The sequence below is a fragment of the Paramormyrops kingsleyae genome, chromosome 5 (assembly GCF_048594095.1).
Source record: "Paramormyrops kingsleyae isolate MSU_618 chromosome 5, PKINGS_0.4, whole genome shotgun sequence".
Classification (NCBI taxonomy): Eukaryota; Metazoa; Chordata; class Actinopteri; order Osteoglossiformes; family Mormyridae; genus Paramormyrops; species Paramormyrops kingsleyae.
In genome coordinates, this window is record NC_132801.1 from 11935800 (window position 1) to 11959267 (window position 23468).

Below are 23468 nucleotides of genomic sequence, written 5' to 3' on the forward strand. Positions count from 1 at the left end.
GGCTGCCACCTGGTGCATCTACTCATTAGCGAAATCGATCTCCAACCACAGCAGAAGATGTGCAAGACAAGCTTCATAAAAACTGTCACTAACTGGAAAATGATTAGTTTTGTTCTCACACTATTTCCTGTAAGCTTTCAAAGCCTTTCATTATCTCTTTTCAGAACAACAGAAGCAAGCAATTCACTTGACTCCTACATTTTTAGTCAGAGGTTTCAGAAAAAAATAGAAGCAATAATAGGCTAATGTTACAATGTTATACATACACCAGGCAAATGACAACCGATCTGGATGTGCTAATGATAAACAGAGATGATTCATCGAGCCATTAACCTATTTTTCCTAACTGCTTATTCAGTGCAGAGCCGAGGACAAGCCAGTCATGTCAGGACACACACACACACAATGGGGAATTTCACCAACTCATAGCACACTGGGAGAATGCAGCCAGATACAACATTTCAAGCCTGGTTTCCTAAACAAATACAGTAAATGCAGTTTACAACAAAAATTTCGCAACAGTTTCACCTGCATGCCACAATAATCCATAAATCAGGAAATAAAGAAGAAATGTCAGTGTGCGCATGACGTGGGGAGCCTGAACAATGTTTCTGAAACTGGTCCCCACAAGGTAGCTAAACCTATCCACAACACACACACACCATTCATTTCTATGGGCAAAACCCTAATCCAAACAATGACAACCTTAACCGCTACCCAGCCCTAACTTTAACCATAAGTAACCAAACAAAACATAAGACTTTTGGCATTTTTAGTTTTTTTGATTGCCGTTACATTTTTAGAAAACAGAGTTTCTCCTTGTGGGCACCAAAAAGGTGGTCCCCACAATGTCAAAATAACAGGTTTTTAATAACATTATGGGGACATTTGGCCCCCACAAAGTAATATATACATGATCCACACACACATACACACACAACCTAATAAATATTGAGAATAACCATCCATCCATTCATCAAACTGCTTCTCTTGGTCATAGCATGAGGGAATTTTACATTTTCAAAGTTTAGAAAATAGCAGGTTTCTGAAAAGGTTTGTGTACAGGAGCTGAAATGGGGTAAATATTGACAAAAAAATTATCTCCATTCGTCCAAGACTGCCGACACGCACTTTGGACCCCTGATTAGTGATGTGGGGTCATGTGATTCCAGCTCCTGGTCACCCATAGCGAATGCGGCAAAGAGACGGCAAGCAGAGTCGGGCGTGAAGAGCCTCACCCAATTAGCCACATCATCACGATAACATCATAGGCCGGCACAGCACAGCCCTGAAAGAACAGAGCTGTGGATAGGAGGACAAAACGGAGAGGAGAACAAAGCGAGGAGCTTCCTCTGTGGGATATTGCGGGAGGCGACATCATCTGCACCGTCCATTTCGAAGTAGAGGGACGTGAAACAATGACTTAAGTCTCGGGTCATTTTTGGTGGCGACGCTGGAACTACTGTCAGATTCTCATGACAAATACGCCCATCTGGCCGGAACACAGTCAGCTCAGGAACCGCGGTGCCCAAGCCGCCCCTCTGCTGTTTGCTCAGCCGCTGATTAACAGCTCCTGCTTTGAGGCGTCGTTAATAATTTACAGCCGCTCGACGCAATCAACGGCTGCCAGCATGAAGCAATCATGAAAAGGTGATCTCCCGCAGGGCGCCTGCCGGGGCAGCTTTGGGGCAGGAAATGACGGAAATGGTCCCTCAAACATTTAACTGAAGAAACAGCCGACGTGTTCTGTAACGCATGAAATGCATTGTGACACGCTGAATGTGCGCGCTGAACCTAAATCCCATATTGCCAATATCACAAAATTAAATAAAACAATTAAATAAAACAAATTAAACAATTTTACTGCACACATCAGTGCATGATCTTGCCACCTACAAAAAGATCTTCCAAAGACGTTTTCTTGATAAGTTCTATTGTGCAACGACATACTTTGCTTGTTCTGTACATCAGCTTCAGTGATGATTTAACACTATATATTACAGTTTCTGCTGCAGGCCAATAGGCTATGTGACACGTGTCAATTTGGGCCCATTTACCCAAGGTGCCTTTTGGGTGATGCAGTATCAGGAAGGATGATGACACAGGTGGGCAGGAAGTGGTTACTGATTAACAGCCTCGATAAACAGCAGCTGGATAAGGACAGAAGACTGTCCAAAGGAGGATTGTAGATGTTATATCCGTAATGATGCTTCTACACTCACTTTAAAATTTTTTAATTACTAAAATTCAATAAACAATTCTTAAAAAAAGAGGCAGGAATTAGGGGTAATCATGCCAAATTTTAATGAATGTGTCTGGATTCTGCTTTTCCTGGCACTGCAGATTTTGGTGGGCACTGCAGGGTTTGCAGCACAGATTAGAAGGGAACATCTCATCTAAAAGGGCCTAACTACACAGCTGTGTGCATGTCCAGCCTGAGAGATGCATACCAAGGCGCTTGTGTGCGTCAATTACCAGACAGACATTCACCATGGATCCTAATAGACGGACTTAACTTGGCAGCTATTGGCTGGGCTGCAATTAGCCCAGATGCATTTCGTTCACAATACCGAGCTCAGTCCTGGATTTGTGAGCTTAAGTCTTTATTAGGATGGGTGGTATGATGGTATTACGGCATACCCAGATATTTAGAAATCCCAAAGGTATTATTTTTAATAGACGCTCCTCTTTCTATGAAGCTGATATGCACAGTGTTAACTATGATTGGAGGCTCACAAGTTATATTTTTTTAAAAAAGTCAAAGAATTATGCGCATGCACATGTTAAGGCCACAAAAACAAAGCATGCAGCATGCACAGTACATGTCAATCTTAGTGCGCATGCGACCACAGATTGGGCAGTGACAGGTAGTTTTTGAAGAGTTGTCTCCTTGTTTCCGTAGTGCTCAGCTTCTATACTGATGATCCTGTTTTTTTTGGAGTTTACGGTTGCCTACATGATTTTATTTATTTATTTATTTTTAAATGCTGTCATATGCCATATACCAGGGTGAAATGTTTAGGCTAACCCTCTCCCTCACAATCACGTGTAAGATAATTCTACAGTAATTCCAGAGCTCGACAGTAAGGTGATGGAGCAAAACTGTTTGGGTACAGATCCATTAACTCAACAGTGATGAGGCCTTACTGCTTTAAGTCTGTTTTACCTGCAGCCTTGGGTTTTCTGTTATGTTTCAGAAGGCAGACAGATTACAGACAAAACAGAACAGACTGAAAAATATTTGTAAACTCATTTACATAATAAATTAAATATTCGCATGAAATTATCTGTCTTTATGTCTGCAAATCAGAGATTCTTTGGCCGTCTGGCACCAAGCTTACATTCCACAAGCTGCTTCTAATTCACTGTAATGGGAACAAGAGCCACACTTATCGATAACTGCAAAACACTAATTAAGGGCAGACAGCAGTTTTGGCTGTGCAGGATTGAAGGGAAGTAGCTCTGATCTCACAAGGCAGACAGACCAGACCAGCCCATCTGGATCAGGCTGCTGAAACAGATCCGGTCACGTGTGGACCCCGGCCGTGTTCGGTACTCTGAGGTGGGACAGAGGAGGAGATAACTGGTCATCGGCCACCAAACAGTCCCTACTGCTCCATCTAGATTTATTTGGCAGAAACTGGGGGTTAAGGGCCCTTGCTCAAGAGCCCAACGGTGACATCACTCTCCTGACCCCTGGGATTTGAACCAGTGACCTTCCAATCACAGGCACAGAGTCCTAACCCGCTAAGCCACACACACACACCACTCCCAGACGTGTGTGTCCAGGTGGCCACAGCAGGAAGAGTCATGACCATTCCCCACTAACACCAACCTCCAGGGCGGACTCAACCAGGGACACGTATGGAAAACGGTCCAGAGCAGCAGGTTCAGAAGCTACTCATAACTCTGGACCTCAGATGGTCCCCGTGTACCCTGTCACAAATACCCAGCACACATCTGCTGTACGGGAACTCAAGGACGACCAGTGGATCAAACACAACACTCCCCTCCCCTCCCCCCCAAGGAGACCAAACGCAAAAAGAAAATGACTGATTTGGGCAGGGGTGATGAAAGAGTAGGAAAGGAGAACAAAAAAGCCAACATGGGCTCTTTGATCAGAAGATTGTTGTAAAAATCCCCAGAAGAGGAGCGTGAGGGAAGCGTGAAAGGCAACAGACTGTCCTCGTGTCTGGGCCGCCGAGGGGGTGTCCATCTGTGCGGCTCGACACCCTGCACCCTCCTGATGGGAGACTGAGTCACACACAGCAGAAGGGCCAACCAAACAAGCTCCCTGGGCCTGAGGTCGCCTCCACCCCCCCACCTGAGGCAGACGTCATGGGGGCTTTTTCCGATGCCACCGACTCGCAGTTAATATTTTAAAAAAAAAAAAGCTCATCCCTATTCATGCCAAAGTAGCTGCATTTATTTGGACCTGGGACACATCAGGAGTAACTAAGCACTGCGCTAATCCAAAGATGTCACAACGGGGGCTCGACAGAAGATGGTCCACCTCTAAATCGCGTTATCTGGAAGCAGTTAATTAAGAGAACTGATGACAATAAGTTCAACCAAGTTTTACTTGGGTCTTAGGGGATAATGCTTTAATAACCATCTGAGATGTCTCAGGGCGAGACAGAACAAACACGTGACAGACGGGTAGGAACAGAGGGAGGATACAGACAAAAATCGGCAGAATGAACACAGATTACCGTTTAGGCGTCAACACAAACGGCAATAAATGGATAGAGTCCTTTTTGGCTTCGTTTTGCCCAGTGATGATGAAAATACAGCAGGACTTTATACAGCTGTAAATGAGGAACAGGTGAAATGATCAAATCTCCTCATGTCGTCACCAAATCCCTTTCAAGCAAAACTCCCAGGAAGGGCTCTATTTCCTGCCGGATATCAGGCGGCATTTCGTGACCCAGATACACGCATCAAAGCGAGACAGGAGAAGTTCCTTTGATGGTACGCTGTGACAATGGGGAGCGAGACCATCTTTACACCAGTAAGGAGGCATTATACCCGCCGGCCAACATCACCAATAACACCCACAATGGCCAGAACAGTCTTTCAGTTCTGCAGGGACTGTCTTCAGAATCAGGTACCTGTTCTCGCTGACAGCAGAAAAGATGTCGCACTCAGACAGAGACAGACAGACAGACAGAGACAGACAGACAGATACAGACAGACAGACAGACAGACGGACACCTTCCTTCAAAGGGATGCTAACATCACCATATGAGATGTTATTGAATCTGATCTGGGATCTGATCTGCTCGACTCCTTGGTTCCCGCTAATGATCTCTATTCACTGAGTTACTGAAGGATGACCAATCACCTCCAGAGTCTGTCATTCTCTAAATCTGCTGTCCACAGAAATACAGCAATTTTGAAGGCAGAATGAGCAGGTGATGTAAATAGGACTGGACCGGGACCCTTATTTACTACCCAACACGAAAGCAGTGCAGGGCTGCAGGTGGCAGGGGAGAGAGACCACGCTGCAGAGTACGACGCCTCCTTGACGTAGCGTGTGAGTGCGGGGGGGCAGCGATGAGACAGCCGGGGCTCCTGGGGAGGTCAGAGGCAGCTTGCTCTCCAGGACACAGCGTGGCATGGCCACCATGATCTGGCTGCCCTTTCGCCAACACGCTCACTGCACCACCTCGGAGCGCTAAGGCGCTGTGTAAATAAAGGTCAAGCATGCGCCGGGTGGGCAGTCAAGCCATAGGGCGGCACGTCCCTGCGGTTTTCGGGACAGGGGGGCTCTGACGCGGAAGCCATCATGCCGCAGTCTTCACCAGCGGGTAAACGAAAAGGCCACTTGAAAGCATGCGCGTGCGAAACCGTCTAAGGATGATGTCATAGTGAATCGCTATGCTGCCATTGGACGTTGGGGGGAGGGATATAGTATTCCACACCTAGTAAGAGAAAGGAGTCTGCTGGGCATGAATGCATCCATACAGTAATGCACGGTCACACACAAGAGGTAGGGGAAAACTGTACTGAACGCACACGCGGACGCATAAAGGATGTGACTTCACAGTGAATCACTCAACAGCTTTGTAGAAAAGAGAAGGGAAGGAGCTGAGAGGGAGAGTGGTAAGAGGAAGACAAAGGGTGACGGCTACAGCCCCGGGGGCTGGGGGCTGCCTCTGCAGACGTGTTTAGGGACGTTCACTGCCGACTCGTGATGCTGCTCCAGGTTCGAGTCTGAGAGGCAGCGGCAGACAAAGTGAAATCAAACATAGAAACATAGAAAAACAAGATGGGAGCACAAGGCTGCAGGAGAGTTTTGTAAGAGGGCATCAGAGTGGGGACGTCAGACCTTTTTGGTGCCCACTGCCTGCCTGGTGAGGGTGACCCCAAACAAGGACAATGCTTCTAGGTACATCCAGCCAAAAAATACTACTTTAAATCAGGACAGGAGAAAAAGTCGATTCGCTATTCAGCAGCAGCCTAAATGAAAGTATATCTGACCGCAGAGATCTTTCAGCCAACTGATCAAACTTTATGTGCAAAGACAAACGGGGCTTGTTTAACATTCCCCTCCATTAAGTTAATGCTAGCGTGTTTTTTTTTTTTTTTGACAAAATCTCATTTTAATTCTATTTCCAGTGAATGTCAGAGGTCCTCTCTGTTGGAGAATCATGAACGGAATTGAGAAACCCTGGAAAAAAAAATAAAAAAATCGAAACATGAAAGTCTGTACCACCACTGTCACCACAAGGCCTGCATCGCATCACTTCCTGTCCCGCCTCTGAGCGAAACACGGCAGGCCGGCCCCATGGATGTGGCGGCTGGCCTCCATCTAGCAGCCGCAGCCCACAGGTGGCAACCTTTCACAGCAGCCATGGTAAATGTACTCCGACTTGGTAAAAGTGCTAAATAAGTATAATAAAGAATAAACGTCTGGCGCTCTCCCAGTTTGGGCACAAGATAGCAGACACTTTTACCATGTGCTAAGAAAAAAAAAGAAAAGAAAAGAAAGAAAGAAAAAAAACTCACCCCCCTGAACACTAAATTTCACTTCTAAGATCCAGGAGTCACCTTCGACGAAACTGTGAGCAAAAGGTCACCTGCAGGATGAGGTGTTTTCAGAAGAAAACGATTTGCGAGGCAAGAGTGGGAGTCGGGCGACTCTGCGACCTACACCTCCAAGAACGGGAGGAAGTCCCTCCATCAGAGATCACAGCTAGATATAAAAAAGCGGCTCAAAACATTTGGTTCTTGGGATAGAGGTAAGTGGATGAATGCGGATTAAGGGCTAAAAGACAGCGTGGAATTGGAGTCAAAGGGCATCTGGCAGAGGGGATTTCACCAGGATGTGTCAGAGGTGAAGGGAAGGAGGACTGGGCAGATAGACTGAATGGTCCAAAAGGCTCACCCAGTGGGCACTGCGTTGGCCGTATCTCCAGGCTCTTCAGCAGATGCCGGAACATTGCAGGGGTAGTCACACGGTATTTTAACAAAGCCCCACCCCTAAAAACAATTCCATACTCCCCCTACAGACACCTAGGGCAAGACTTACAACTTCCTGCCCATCTCAAGGGTTTACATGAGGACACCACATTAGCGGTCGCAGTTTAATGACTGTGACACGATCCTAATGGGTCGGCTGACTGGGAAGCGGTTTCTGAAGAGGAAGAAGTCAGGAGAGTGCTGACGTTCAATCTGCCATAATGGATTGGCAATTTTTCACCCAGTAAAAGGGCCGGACAGTGCAGCTGTCGGATACAGACAGAGGGGTGAGGAGCAACAACGGCCCCTTTAGAGATGAGGTCTCAAAGTGCCTCGGTAAGGGCGAGGGAGGGAGAGTCAGTGCTCATCCTAACCCCCCCCCATCCACCGTGTCCCCATCACACTCCAGGTTTCAGCCACAGTGGTCACAGTATCTCAGCAAAAACAGACTGAATGAAACGTAGTAGTAATGCAATAATGATATATGGGCTGGGGGGGGGGGGTGACTGTCAAAATTATTAGGAGTCTGAAACCATCCATGCCATTTTTATGTGCTAGATGGTTCAGACTCACCATAGAGGGGGGAGAAAGTCAGGACAAATCCAAGGGCTCCTGAGTGACAGGGGCCCTAAACAATCTGGAACATAACTGAACTGGTCTGGGGGCCCAAAATCTGTAGCGGGGCCCCTGCTCTGGACACCGGAATCTCTGGCTGACAGATCCGCGCTGCTGTCTGCCTGGCCTTGGACGAGAGCCCCGGCCGTCATGTTCACCTCGATTAACGGGCACGGCGGCTGCCGCCTCGCCAAAGTGGCCTCATTATGCTTGAATGAGGTACACGGGCTGGCCGGCGTCCCGACAAGCCGCGGGTGCTTCCGCGCCCGGCTCAGGTTTCCTCCCTCCTGATCCCGTTCTCGCCTTGCTGCTCCCCAGCAGCGGCCACAGGAAATGCGTCACGGTGAGCCCCCGGGCCGGAGAAGCCTCCCACACCCATTTCTTTTTAAAGACTATGTTGGCGGAGGGGGGGGCAGATATTTATAGGCACATTGACTCCTGTAACCAAAAAAGGAACGAAAAAATAATCAATTCCCATTATTTGACCCTTTGGCTAAGCTTGCATGACTCAGAGTTATTCACTCGGTGCCCGGCCCCCCCAGCAGCAGACACGCCCGAGGTACGCTAGTGGACGCCTGGGCGCGACAACACAGGAGAATCACAGATGCAGCAAACCGGCTGGTCTGGGTGCCCTAATAGCCCAAGGTGCCTGTGACCTAGACTGGAGCCTCTCACTACCTGCTGTTGTTGTTTTGGAGCTTGTTACGCAGGCCGGCACCGGATAAAAGGGCCTTATTCAGCCCTGCATGAATCAAACGGGTGTGACTATCAGAGACACCCATGATCCTTTTAAATACACCCACCCCCTCCCCCACGTCCCCAGATCATTAGGGAGGACACCTGCGCACTGCGGGATCATGGGAATTCTGCCACTCCTCTTCAAGGGGTCTGTACTTGTGAGGGTCACAATGCCCTGACTGAGACTATGTGATACTGATCAGACAAAGTGGAAAGGTTCCTCACGCCCCCCTGTCCCCCCCTCCCCTCCCCTATGCTGTTTATCTAAAGGATAGAAGATCGTGCCGCAGCGTCCCTGTTCATCCTGCCCGGTGGACAGTGAGCGGCTTCTCCCGGCTCTCGTGGCTCGACTCGTTGGGCCTGTTTCTCCTGCCCTCCTGCTTGTGGCATGCGCCGCCTGCTGAGGTTTCCCCGTGCGCTGCATTCTTGGGGTGTTTTGCTATTGCTCTGCTGAGAAAGTCTGAGCCTCCCAGAGGCCTTCAGAGAGGGAAATTTACATCCACCTGAAAGGGGACAAGACCTTCAACTGAGAGATCAGCCACTAGATGCTTCTTTATTTGATCCCTTCCTTCCTCGAGGACACTGGTACTGCCAGAAGAACTTCTCAGTGGGGGAACCGAGTGGAGTAAGAACAAGGAGCCTAAGATTCCTCTAGTCCTGTATTTCCCAATCTAGTCCTCAGGGGACTCCCAAACAAGAAAGTGTTCTAGTCTAACTAATCATACACTGATTCTGAAAATCTCCATTGTTCCACTATTTCAACAGCAGAGTTAAATAAAGGGCCCGTATTACATAATAAGCAAAAGAACTAAATGTCTGCTGGTTAGATACTGTAGCACCTCAACTGAAATCAAAACCAGATTTTAGGTTCAGCAGAGGGGTTATACTGAAGAAACGTGTAACTTTTGAAGATGGGATTGTCTCATTGCTGATAAAATAAGAGTATGCTCCAGTGCATTACAGATTTTATTACATATGACCTTTGAACATTTATATAAATCCACAGCTGCTGTGATCATGTGGCAATCAGCTGCTTAGCGTTCAGCTGATTCACCTGGGTTTTATTGTGATATAAACTTAAAGGCTACATTTCTATGAACTGCAAGATAACTTGCAACAATATAATAATCAAAAAACACTGTCCGCTTTAAAACACCTCGGTTTACAATGAGAAACATTTCTTTTAAAATTAACTAGAGAGAGATGCCAGGTTTTCTACAAAAGAAAACTGCCGACGGTCAGAAGCCAAAACATCAGTGTCATTACAGAGAATCGCATTAAACCATAAAAATGCGCCACAGGCTGCTGGCAAAGACGACTGCATCCTCCACCGAAGACCACGAGCTACATATCATCTATGGATACACCCTTACTCTTGGATGCTGGAGACATGAGATGGAGGTGACATGGGGCAAAACGTCACACGGAAGGTTCGCTTAAACATCGCTTCCGAAAAAGAATCAATGCACAATCACTTAATGCGACACACCCTGAAAGACATGCATGGAATGAACAGAAATCAGGAAAAAGCCAAAAATGCAGCCGCTGTGGCCACACTGCCGGGAAACCCAACACCATAAGGTGACATTGTGACGGTATGAATTCGACCCTCTTCGTGGCATTACCGTGGAAACAGGTTACCCACGTAATACTGACAATGAATCGGTAGAAATGGGAGGAGAGGAGTGACCGGCAAAGTTGCATTGGGAAATATTAGTGCTTACTTAGCATGGTGCTAATAACAGCACCAGTGAACAAAGTATCAGAGCACCTCCATGCTAAATCTCTAAGGAAAAGCCACATCGCACTAACAAATGCTCCCAGTCACATGACCCCTGCCTAAGTGGAATTAAAACCAGGAAAAATGTGCACAACAAAATTAGAGCCTTAACTGATTAAGGCATTAGACATGTAGCCTTAAAAATAGCTCAAGCTGGCAGATGGTACCAGTTTACAGCCCGCACAGCTTCACTGACTGTAATGCAGTTATTCCACTGGATAGTTGTGAAGTCCAGCCTAATGTTATGATTCGCTTATGTAGCTAAACACAACACATAGCACTTCGACGCAAGCGTGTTGACAAGCAGGAATAAAGCGAGCCCACCTAAATTCACTTGAAAAATACAGTTGATGATATAGTGGGGGGGGGAGGGGGGGGATAACTTCCACAACAGAAACATTGACAAGCTGTTGATTGGGGGACTGCACCTGCTGGGCTGTGTTCAGCCAGTCACATGGAATAACTGGGCACGCTTTGTGTGCCGATTTCCCTGGCAGCTCTCCAGCCGCAGGAGAACAGGTGAATTATCAACCAGGCATGCCCACCCACATTGGAGGCAAACCATGCTAAGAAAACAACAAAAAAAAAAAAAGAATAGATAAACCTGATGAGGAATAACAGCAGCACTAGATCAAGTTACTTACAAAACATTTAGCATCAAAGCTCAAATGAAGAGTGGGCCTTTTATAGCATTTTTAATTTTTTTTTACTTGCCTGAAGGTGTCTTCTGATGCATCCGAGGAACAAAAACACACACATATGTTTGTATACCAGCAACAAAATAACCTTTAAGGCTATAATTTGACAGCAGATTACATTAAATGTTAGCGGTTAGCGCTCCGTGCCAGGTAGACACTCTCAGGCTTGAGTTTGATAGCACACTGTTACGCCACCTACTGTGGCAGTTAGGGGCCTTGGAGACAGGCAAAGAAAACAGGAACCTCATGCCACACATTTTGCCATCTCAGATAGCGTGACCTCATAACCGATTCCCCTCTTCTGACACACACACAAACATGTGTTGCACAAACGCAGTGCGTCCGGCAAGATTGTGACCTTCCACGTGTCATGCTGTGTTCCCCTCCTCTGCGGAGACCACCAATGGCCTTCACAGAGCTCAGCTAGTCATCATTACTGTCCTTCCTACACAAGTGATTCATGAGGTTTAGAAAAGGAAAAGGGTGAAATCTCACTAAATTCTAGAGTGACGAAACTGTGCAGGCGGGAGGGGCCTGTAAACGCCAGCGTCCCAGGTCAGATTCACACCATGGCGCCGGAATTTCACCACAGACAAATACAGCCAAAGAAAACCCAAAAAAAAGAAAAACAAAAAGTGAGTGACTGGTGCGATCACGGGGTCTCGCAAGCAGAGGTCAGGGAATCCTCCTGGAGAGACGGGCATTGCAGCTCTCAGCTTTGGTCCAGAAGCTGAGACATAGGGCTCACAGACTATATGATTACACAACAACACGGAGAGAAAGATAACATACAAAGCTCAAGGTGGACCTTCAAATTCAGATTCGTTTGGTCTGATGGGACAAACTGCGGTCGAATTCAAAGGATGAAGAGAGAAATGCTCTTAAAATCAAAATTACACCACGATCTAGAATGAACTGGAAATCTGAGCCGTGATTATGCTCCCAAAAACTAAAGATATGCACCTACTTTCCAGACAGCCAAGGCATAAGCAAACGCTGACAGAAACAGAAGTCAGCAGGTAAACTCAAAGAGCACCTCCCTGTGACTGGGCAGGTTCAACACGAAAAGGCACAAACAGCGGGGCAGATTGTGGACAGGGCAAATAAGACTGGACTGGACCAAATAAATATATAAAAACAGACATTCTGGAGGGATGGATTGATTGTAATGTCTGACCGCCGAAAAGAAAGAAAAAAAAGGCCATCACATAGATAACAAGGGCTGATAAGAATATTCAAAGTACCTGACACACAACTTGGACAAACACAGGTGGATCGAGACCTTCTGACCTAGTGTGTTAGGACTTCATATAGATGCCCTGCCCTAATAATCAGGATTATGGTCTAAAAAATTAATAATAATAAAAGAAATGAATATCAAACAAGATAAAGTCAGTATTAACCCCCCACACACACTATGACAGATTTGGAAGTATGATATCAATCTGTATGCATAGGCACCTAGGCTGCAAATGGTTAACCATGAGAAGAGCTAGCAATCATCCCAGAGGTAGAGGGACCTGGAATACACAGGGCACTGACGGGGCCATCTGCCGCCCAGCCGAACAACTTCACGCCAGCAACTCCTGAAGAGCCCGTATTTAGGAAGAGGAAGAAGAAAAAAAAACACTTTAAAAAAAAAAAAAAAAAAAAAAAGCCTGTGTGGGGTGGGGACTAAGGGCCTTTATACACGGCTTTATCCAAAACTGACTGGCCAGCACTGGCAGAACTTTCTGGAAATAGCACAAGAGTGTGACCCCGACTGCCCTCGAGCCTCACTAGCAGCACCTCAGACACAGAACCACCGGGAACCATGCCGCAATCACTATGTTGACAGCCCCCCCCCAAAACACATTAGTCCACTTCTGCGTTATTACTGGCAGAATCCATTCAGAAGCTGTGGACTGACAGCCATTTCTGTGCAGCCGAGACTCCGCCAAAGTCTCTCTTCACGGAAGGAGCCAGAAGACGCACCATGTGATCTTTAGCAGCTGTATCTTGTCCCGCAAAATGGGGGGGGGGGGGGGGTGAGGCGAGGTCGGATTGGGCCTTTCTCCCTGCCTAAGGTCAGCCGGTTCGACGGCCCGGGGATCGATAATGGGTCCGATTCGCTCGTGAAAGAGCTTACCTCGAATCTTCAGTGCCATTCAATCTTCCTCTGTCTCACTGCCTGCACTGGGTCACACCAAGTCTCGGGTATCATAATCCTTAGCTGCCTGATGAGGACAGGAGAGAGACATCAGCTACGGAGACACAGCAGGGAGCCACTAACATGGAGATCATATAAAATGAGACAGAGAAGCAAACCACCCAGAAACGTGATCACCACGGAAATACATTCCTGACATCTGTCGTGTAATGGAAAAATTGCAAAAATGAGGTGTGAGCGAATAAATGGCCTTCGGTTTGTTAAAGACCTTATGATTTAGGAAACGGGGAAAAAAATAAGGAGCCAACCTTTATTTCCAGTATCAACCAAGGACCAGTAATCATTTAACAGTTATGAGGGATTGTAGGGAACTATACGTTTCTGATCCATTTCCAAATGTGCCCAGACATATTACCTGTCCCGCAAGAAACTAATGTAATTCAAAATATAGAATCATTAAATTCAATTGTATTTGTATAGTGCATTTCCACAACATTACATTCGGTTTTCAGCGATCAAAGGGAAAAAAAAATATTTGTTGAGACATTTTACCAATACATCCATTCCTCTTAGAAAGGTGAAGGAAAATTAAATCAACTAAACTCTTTTGGATTTTACAATGAATTCAGATGGTAGATGTTCATTTTTTCCCCTAATCCAAAGTCATCATCCAAACGTTAAAAACAGAACATTTAATACCATAAAAGAAATACATCCATAACAAAAGAGATATCCAAGAAAGTTTCAACAACCCATTTTATCTCACTTAAGCCAAAACAGATTAAACAAGCTTATTGCCACCACTAATTACTTATTACTGTGTTATCTAGCAAGACTGTACAGCAGGTTCCCATTAGTTAAAAAAAAGGATTTGGAGCAATAAAGAATGTAATTATCTTTGCACTCTGACTTATCTCTTAGATCATAATTTTCTGCTGTATTCATTGTATCGAAATAACCCGTTTATCAGCCAGTCCACTACTGTGTGATCTTTTCAAACGTATTTCCAGCGGCTCATTACCTGTCCCGGCCTGACCAAAACCGTATTATCAGTTAATTACAGTACGTGCTATTCAGTTGTTAGTGCCACCGATCTACGACCCAAAATAAATCCCAGTAAATCAAACGTTACTGACAATCAGGGTTACGTTACATGTATATTATTAAATCTGAAATCAGTGGGGGGGGGGGGGGGGGGGGGTAACAGTACTGTGTCGTACGAGGGGGACAACATCAGGGGCGGGGGGACAGCGTGAAAACGTAAATAAAACGAGGAAAAGGTGAGTAAGGGGGACGCGATGGAGCTGTATTTCAGCGACGGCCTGGGCTGTGCGCTGCAGTCAACCTGTGCTGATTTAAGTGCACTTCAGCGCAGAGACCTGCCTATCGATTGATAAAGGGCTGGGGGGATTAAACCGCAACACCTCAGCTGGACACCGAAACTGAGATTCTAACCAGCCTCCAGCACTTCCCAGCGACAGCCCGCTAATGTTTGCCCCACTCGCGGTTAAATGTCACTCACATCTCAATTAGCCTCGGAGCTAAGCGACTGGGGAGCCGCTTTACGACGCGGCTGCTAAAGACACCCAGCTGAAGCTAACCGGCTGCCCCGAAAATACAGCGCACCACCTGGCTAGCCCGGGCGTTCGTTACCGTGTCTCCGGCTAACTGGCGTCCGGCTGCGGCCGGGTCACGGCTCGTCTCGGCTGGGCTCGGCTGCCCGCTGTAGAGACGCGTCTACACCAGCCTCCGCTCTCCTGCTCAGCCTGTTGACAGACTGCTGCCAGCGCTAGGCGAGCAGTTCCTGAATGAGGAAGAAAAAAAAACACAACATTGGATTCATTCCTTCAAGGCATAAGCAATCGAAGTAGGACGGTGATAACGGATGGAAGCCCATCAGCTCGGAGATTGATTAAAATGTTACGGACCGACGAACGTTATTTAAAGCTCGAGTGACTCACCTGCACCGTTCGGCTGTTGCGCCGCTCGTTTTAAAATGGACATGCAAAAAACCTTATAAGTCGGCGTCGACTAATGGAAGGAGGCTTTTAGAGTATTCCGGTATTACAGGATATTTTATGATCTGTGTGTTTGACATGGATTTGTAGAAAATATTATATTATTAGTAGCCCATGTTCAGACGCCCGTTGTTAATGTCCCCACGCCTCTCAATTTAATTGCCTGTTATGGATTCAAACGCATGAAAGATGATGTGGCGTATCACCATATCAGACTTAACGGTTTGTAATAACTGGCCCACATGGCACTTTATTTGAACATGATTCCAACAATAAGCACAACTGATGTAAAGGTTTCATGAAAAGACTTTTATTGTGAAAGCGAGAATCTCTCCGCGAATCTCCTTTCTAACCGGAACAAGAATCGAGCGCCCCCTCCGGTGTTTGGGCCGCGGTGCAGTTTGAATCTTGGAAAGGTGCACACGGAGAACCCAGGTTGCTGAAACAGTTCACCACCAAGATTGTGAAATTAGATATCTAGATGTAAGATGAGTTAGGGTTTATTTGGTGAGTAGGAGATCGTGAAATTATATATCTAGGTGTAAGATTAGTTAGGGTTTATTAGCTAAGTGGAAGCCATTCTAAACTGGCGATGCTGTGTAAGATTCTGCATCAAATAACACAATGCACATCACGTACGTGTGTACACTCACCTAAAGGATTATTAGGAACACCATACTAATACGGTGTTTGACCCACTTTTGCCTTCAGAACTGCCTTAATTCTACGTGGCATTGATTCAACAAGGTGCTGAAAGCATTCTCTAGAAATGTTGGCCCATATTGATAGGATAGCATCTTGCAGTTGATGGAGATTTGTGGGATGCACATCCAGGGCACGAAGCTCCCGTTCCACCACATGCCAAAGATGCTATATTGGGTTGAGATCTGGTGACTGTGGGGGCCATTTTAGTACAGTGAACTCATTGTCATGTTCAAGAAACCAATTTGAAATGATTCGAGCTTTGTGACATGGTGCATTATCCTGCTGGAAGTAGCCATCAGAGGATGGGTACATGGTGGTCATAAAGGGATGGACATGGTCAGAAACAATGCTCAGGTAGGCCGTGGCATTTAAACGATGCCCTATTGGCACTAAGGGGCCTAAAGTGTGCCAAGAAAACATCCCCCACACCATTACACCACCACCACCAGCCTGCACAGTGGTAACAAGGCATGATGGATCCATGTTCTCATTCTGTTTACGCCAAATTCTGACTCTACCATTTGAATGTCTCAACAGAAATCGAGACTCATCAGACCAGGCAACATTTTTCCAGTCTTCAACTGTCCAATTTTGGTGAGCTCGTGCAAATTGTAGCCTCTTTTTCCTATTTGTAGTGGAGATGAGTGGTATCCCAGTAACTGAGCAGATTGTGAAATACTCAGACCGGCCCGTCTGGCACCAACAACCATGCCACGCTCAAAATTGCTTAAATCACCTTTCTTTCCCATTCTGACATTCAGTTTGGAGTTCAGGAGATTGTATTGACCAGGACCACACCCCTAAATGCATTGAAGCAACTGCCATGTGATTGGTTGATTAGATAATTGCATTAATGAGAAATTGAACAGGTGTTGCTAATAATCCTTTCGGTGAGTGTATGTCGACCACCAAATACTGAATACCGTGTCTCCAGCTAACTGCCATCCGGACATTCTTAAGAATTGCACAGAAATTCTTGTGTTTTTATAGTGGTGTCGCTTTAAAAGCCAGCATATTTTTATTTTATTGATGGGGACATACCCACTGGTGGGTATCATCTTGTCTACATTTGAGGTAATAATCGATGCTAGACAAACATTTTACTATTTTTACCCAGTGTCAGATTTATTTTCTTCGAAGTTGTATTGAACAAATTGGACAATTCATAGTATTATTAGCTTCAAAAATGAAATATAGTCACAAAAATAAAATAAAACAATCACCACCCAACATATTATTGTGTACCCTTTTTGTTTGTACCTGGAAATTCTCTGTAAATTGTTGTGACAAACACCTGTATTTGTCTGTCATGCCTCAGTTACTTTGAAAACTATCAGCCATTTTTAGCCATGTGTTGAATGGGTAATTGTGTGTCAAAAGGCGCACTCAGTTAAATCTACCATCTCACGAAGGGGCCAGTTCTCGGTAAATTGTTGCGAATTGTTGTGATTGTTTGTTATCAAAAGGGACACTCCGTAAAATCTGCCGGTAGTGGAGTCCCTCGGTAAATTTTGCTGGTGGCCCCTGGTGCTCACCCCCGGTTCCTTCACTACTAACTGGAAACATTACTATTTATAAATGACACTTGGGCCAGTCAAGTGGCTCTTTGGTTGCTGGTGGGATGGAAGATGGAAGCTTTTTGCTGGGTATTGGTGCTGAAGTTCAGTCAGAAAGACCACACCCAGGAGGTCTTCGTTGTTTATCCATATCTCCATCAGCTTTAAGTAATTAGATAGGTGGATATGTGAAAATTTTAGAGTGAAGAATCTTTAGATTAAACATTGGGATTTAACTTCAACAAGTTACAGAACATCCCAGCTGTTTCACACCAGATGGCCATTGACTTGAATCCTGACATTGTATATCTACCATTATTTGGCTTCATTAGTTAAGCTGCTCATTAAAACACAAGGTGTAAATTACTTTAGCTTCCAATACAATGGAGATTTTCCATTGTTATGGTAATAGAAGAAACTGAGAGGTGATGAACTGGGCAGGATGGGATCATTCTGGGCAGGATGGGATCACACCTAAGAAATGAGTAGAGCTGCCATCTAAGAACAGGCTTCGTTTTATTATTTAAAAGAGATTTTCGCGCTGCTCAGAGACACAAACAAAATTACCTCCCTCTAGTGGAGGCTAGCGGTAATAGTCTCCAGTAAACATGACAATCGTATTCAACAATCCTAATAATGAATACTTGGCTTTTAGTTAACACTCTTAGTGGGGTTCCATTGGGTTTCAATATAATTGCATCAAACATGCATCATTGCTCAGGTCTAATCGTTTTATTATTGCAATATGCAAATTAATAGAAAAAGTTTTTGCTCAAGCCGCCCTCACAGGAAACTGTACGCGGCACATATGCACATGTGGGAGACTGCAGAGAGCACGGTGTGAAATGACTCGGCTAGCAGCTCTGACATTCACTGAGGCGTGTCTGACAAATGGGAGTTTTTCCGCAGAGTGAACAGAAACTTTTGTGTGATGCTGGCCGATTAACAAGCTTTGTTACAAAAACGCGTTGTTACCAAAAAACAAACAAACAAACAAAAAAAAAGAACGCAATCAAGTTAAACTAATCTCATTGTCTGTCAGCCAACATATTCAGGGGCATAGGAACCAGTGTGTCCCCCAATATCAAACTCTCTCCTATGGCCTTGACCATAAGAAGCATATCCTGAAATTTAAATACAAAATACCTATTAGAAGTCTTTTAACAAAATCTATTTCATAAAGTACAATACCATCATTATTTTGTCACACTGAAAATACTTTCAGTGCTAGACAAACAGAATATAGCAGAACAAAACATCAAGTGGCTAGAAGATTAAGCAAAGCTCAGTGAATTCCGGAACTCGAACTAAAAAGAAAGGTACATTTTAATAGATGAAATATGTAAATAAATCTAAAAGTACATCTCTTAATGTATTAAAACAGGTTTTGTTTACACTGTAGCCTATCAATGTTTCACTGTAGACAAAAAAAATGGTAGTATGCCAACTAAACGCTAAAACATCTTTTCTTTCCAGTTATCATTTACGTGTCCTTCTTTCATTTGTGTTTTAACTAAAAGCTCACAACGCATTTCCCCTCTGCATGTAGTTAGGCTGGGGGCATACCTGGAAAATTTGGGCTCCCTGATAAAATGTCTCCTTGCCCCCCCCCCCCCGCCAAATGTCACGCATATTTTTATGTATTCAAGAACCCTTGTCAAGTTCTGTGCCCCCTGAGTATGTCTGGGTATCCATGCCCCTCCAATGCCCCTGAGTTAGGCACGGTCACACAAAAGTTTTACGGAGAACGCCAGATCCACCGTGTAAGCCAAGAGGGTGAGACAGGCAGTAATCGTCTCGATGAAGGGCAGGGCTCTAGTTGGGTCAGTGAGCTCGACTGATTCTGCCGGCATTACCAGGATCTTAGTGATGCACTCCACGGCGACGATGATGTACAGCAGCACGGCTAGGCTGCAGAAGCTCACCAGCAAGCGGTCAAAGGGCAGGGGGCAGTGGCTGACGCAGTCTCCCAGCACGACCAGCATGGTGCCCAGGGACATGAGGAAGCAGAGCAGTTTATTTGCAGCTGAGAACCAAAACAGCCAGCTGGTCTCCTTCGCGAAGTCCGGCATTTGACATTGGCTGCTGAACAGGAAGATCATGGCACAGCCGCTGAACACCTGGAAGACTTTGAGCAGCCCTGGCATGCTGGCCATGTAGCCCTTCTGCTCACTGCTCTGGAGCCGGATGAGGTGGACCTCTGAGACGTACGCCATGAAGGCCAGGCAGGAGCACACCGTGGCCCCAATGGCCTTTGGCTCCATCCTGTCCTCCTGCATGAACAAGGGGAACCCCGCAGACGAGCCGATGCACATGAGCGCCCCCAGGGATGCCACGGTGATGGGAAGGTTCTTCCATGATAGAGGGATGATGCTCTGGAACTGAACGAAGTCCACCAGGAGGATGAGGAAGGTGAGCGTGAAGAAGAAGCACCAGCTGAACATGCAGAAGTTCTTGAATGACGACCGGGGCTCTAAGGAAGCAGCCAAGCTGAAGGCGAGGCAGTCGAAGAGCAGCTCGAGGATACGCACGCCAGACAGGGGCTTGGTGAGCACCCTGACTTCCCCCAGGATCACAGGCATGCCGAGACACCAGCCTTGCAGGCCCCTTAACTGGCTGCTCGCAGACGTAGCCGAAACAGAATCACATGAACGCAGCCGCCATGCGCCGCTCAGTGCTAGAGAATCCCTCGCACCAGATGGTCATACTTCGGCAGCAGAGTGAACAGGACCTTTCCAGACGTGATCCAGTCGTGGTCCTCAGGCACTTGTCTTCCTTATTTTTTTGTTCATCTGTCTTTAGATCTTGCGAACACCTAGCTGAACCCTCACCCTGCTCTTGTGCTACAGTATAAGGCATCTCAAGTGCCACATCCCATTTCCTGTTTAGTTAAAGAAGCGTGCCTCGAATCAACGTGAGGGGAGCTGTCGGCAACCACAACAAAAGACCTTCAAGTGTGCCGTTGTCATTTGTCTGACGCAAAGCCTCATCATATTTTCCCTCCGTTGTGTGAGGAGTGAAGCGACAGAGCGTGCCCACCTTTTCCCCAACCGGTGGTGCTATTTTAAGTCCTCCTGGCACCTGTGGTCTGTGTAGAGCCTTATTTGTGTCTGACGATCTTCCTTTTCACTGAGTAGAGACAGTTCAAGAATAGTTTCATTTCAACTTTTTTTTCTTTCTTTTATGCTGCAAAACAATCGCAACCTTTCGCTAACCCAGGAGGGCCCCAAAGTTAGTGTCATTTGGTTTAAGACAGCCTTGGTCCACTGTGGACCTTCAGGGTGTATCAGAATAAATGGACCTTCTGGTAAAGAATAGAGGGTGACATTTGTGCATCTCCAAGAGTTGTTGCGTGACAGAAATGGTATCCAGCATACACAAACGAGCATTACCTTTCAGTGTGCTTAACACTGGCTAGAGCTTCTGCTTGTCAAATTTATGTGTGACTTCACATCAGGTCCATTGCTACAGGTCTTATAACATTTTGTATTTATGTAAATGTGATGTTGTCACAGCCTTACATAAGCTGAGGAAACCATGGTCAGAACTAATCAACACCCATGCGGTACGAGGTGATGTATTATATCCGTTAGCTACTCTGAGCAGTGTTTCTCAACGGGTGGGTCATGAGACCATTGTAAGTAGGTCGTGGTGTGTGGTAGACAAATTTTAGCATCGACAACTTTTGGGTTGTGACTTAATGACCAGGGAAAAAATGTTGATCCTGAAGTAAGTCGAGAACCAGTGACATACATACGCAGTATTTATGAATCTGTAATACTTTACTCCCTTAATTAAAAGGCTTCTGGATCACATTGCAGTATTCCCCCCCTCCCCCCCCCAAAAAAAAATGGGGAAAAAAAAAAAATGAGAGAAGTTCAGTTTGTTCCTTTTATTAACCTGGCACCTTTCCACACAATCAGCCCCCAAAGCAACTGTGATTGATCTTCCGTGAGGATTTATTTCTTCTACAAAAAAAAAAAAAACTATGCCAGGGGATTTGCAAAATGTGAAGTAGGAGCACCGGGGTTTTCATTATCAATCCCAGCGCGTGCCTCCCACTTAGAATAAATGCAGTCTTAGGGGAGATTTTATGCCCGTCAGCTCACTCCCAAGAGACTCGTCTTTTAGCACGAGGGAAACAGCGCCACTGTGTGGCTGACATTAGAATTACATCAAACTCGGTGTGTCGCCGTTCCTCTCGGGGACGCCTGGGAATCTGATCTTCAAAGGGACAGAAGATAAAGCATATTAATGCATCGGTAGCTATATGACCTAGTGGTGTTTCCTCCATAATCATAGACTGTTTACCTGCCCTGGATGCAAATAATATTTTGAAAATGGTGGATCAAAAACGAAAGCATGACAGTCACTGTCAGGCTTAGGGAGCGAGACAGTGACTGGTACATAATGAAAATGTCATTATGTCTGGTTTTCGCTTGGCTATTGTACTTGGGCTCCATTAGTGGGAGAGAGCAGACACTTAGGGGCTCAGTTGGAGGTGAGGCTCCTCCGCATTTGACCTTGAGGAGACTCCTGCCAGTGACTTGCAGGCCATGCGACTGAGTGGATAAAAAGGACACCGTGGACAATGCTGGGGGGGGGAGCGGCTCGGAGGCTGAAGGAGAAATCAAAAGAGAGATGAATAATGCTTTAATTTATGAAAGCGAAAGAGTGAAGGAAAGGAAGGCAGAGGAAAGTTAATAATTGATGTGTCTCTGGTCTCTGGTCCCAGCGCTGGTTTCAGCAGCTCCCACTATCTCGCAAAGACATTTAGCAGTGATTCGGATCAAAGCGGCAGAAACTCCCGCTGCTAAGCTGAAAGACGAAGCTGCCGATTTCCTTTCCCTGCTCTAATAATATCGTCTTTATGTAGTTAATAAACCGCACACTTCAGTCAAACTATATTATTACAGATGACTTAGAGAGCTAATAATTTAAAAGTGGGGAATCGCCTCTGTTCTTGGCTTTGAACTGAACAGCGTTCTGTCAAACGGGGGTGTGTGGGGGAATACATCAAAGCTTTGTCACAGCACAGGGAAATTATAAGGCCTGCAAACAGCATGTCGACTTCCGTTAATGGCGAAAAAGAAGGAAGAAAACTCCATTAGAGTCACTGGCAGGACGCGGCATTGGGGCGGGGCTTCACTTATTCCCTCATCCCACGTGCCTGTCAGGTGTTTCCTCTGCTGGGGAGTTTGAACGCCGGTGGACCGATTATTCAGAGCCAGTTTTGTGTTCACATCATATTCCTTTTTATCTCTGCGGGATGTTCTCTGTGTATGTCAGTGGAATGGGGGGCTGATGCTGGTTTTAATTCCCCCCCCCCCCCCACACTTTCCCGGGGTTGTATAATATGCCAGTGCAGATCGGCACGCGCCATTTGCATCTCACGGCCCACAAGCCTCTCCTCACCTCCCCTGATCAGCCGCCTTGCTAAAGACCTTCATTTAGGCAAGCACCTACGACTACAAAAAGACATGCTGCGCATGTGACGTCACCGTGGACCGTGGAGGAGTGGGATCGCCAAGCTAGCTGAAGAATTTCACCCGGCGCCCCAGCACAGGCCCGGCGGTACACAGACATCCTGTTTCTTTCATTATCCCACAGCCAGTAGGATGCTAGAGGCTGTATGTATCTGTCCTGTCTTTATGGAAATCATTTCTCGTTTCACATCCATCTGCAGGACCCAGAAAACTCGCAGTATAAGATCTCTATTGGTTTCCTATAAAATGGTCTGATTCT

General features: G+C 46.1%; 2 protein-coding genes across 4 annotated transcripts in view; both read right to left on the reverse strand.

The window, feature by feature from the left end:
* Window positions 1-15756, reverse strand: part of LOC111848080 (testis-expressed protein 2) — a 41883-nt gene extending 26127 nt beyond the window's left edge. Inside the window, exons 1-3 of one of the 3 annotated variants that reach the window (XM_023819837.2) lie at window positions 15406-15756; window positions 15098-15248; window positions 13424-13511 (exon numbers count right to left, since the gene is read on the reverse strand). The gene's annotated coding sequence lies outside the window, so the exon portion shown is untranslated. Of the gene's footprint in view, window positions 1-13423; window positions 13512-15097; window positions 15349-15405 lie in introns of those variants that run through there. The other 2 variants (XM_023819819.2, XM_023819828.2) reach the window with 2 other exon arrangements.
* Window positions 15757-17162: 1406 nt separating this feature from the next.
* Window positions 17163-20672, reverse strand: LOC111847905 (myeloid-associated differentiation marker-like). The gene has a single exon (XM_023819511.2). The coding sequence runs from the start codon at window positions 20303-20305 to the stop codon at window positions 19439-19441; it is 867 nt and encodes a 288-aa protein (XP_023675279.1). The 5' UTR covers window positions 20306-20672; the 3' UTR covers window positions 17163-19438.
* Between the last annotated feature and the right edge of the window lie 2796 nt (window positions 20673-23468).

Coding starts and splice junctions, on each gene's coding strand:
- LOC111847905 (XM_023819511.2), bottom strand. CDS start 20,305: ATGCCTGTGATCCTGGGGGAAGTCAGGGTGCTCACCAAGCCCCTGTCT.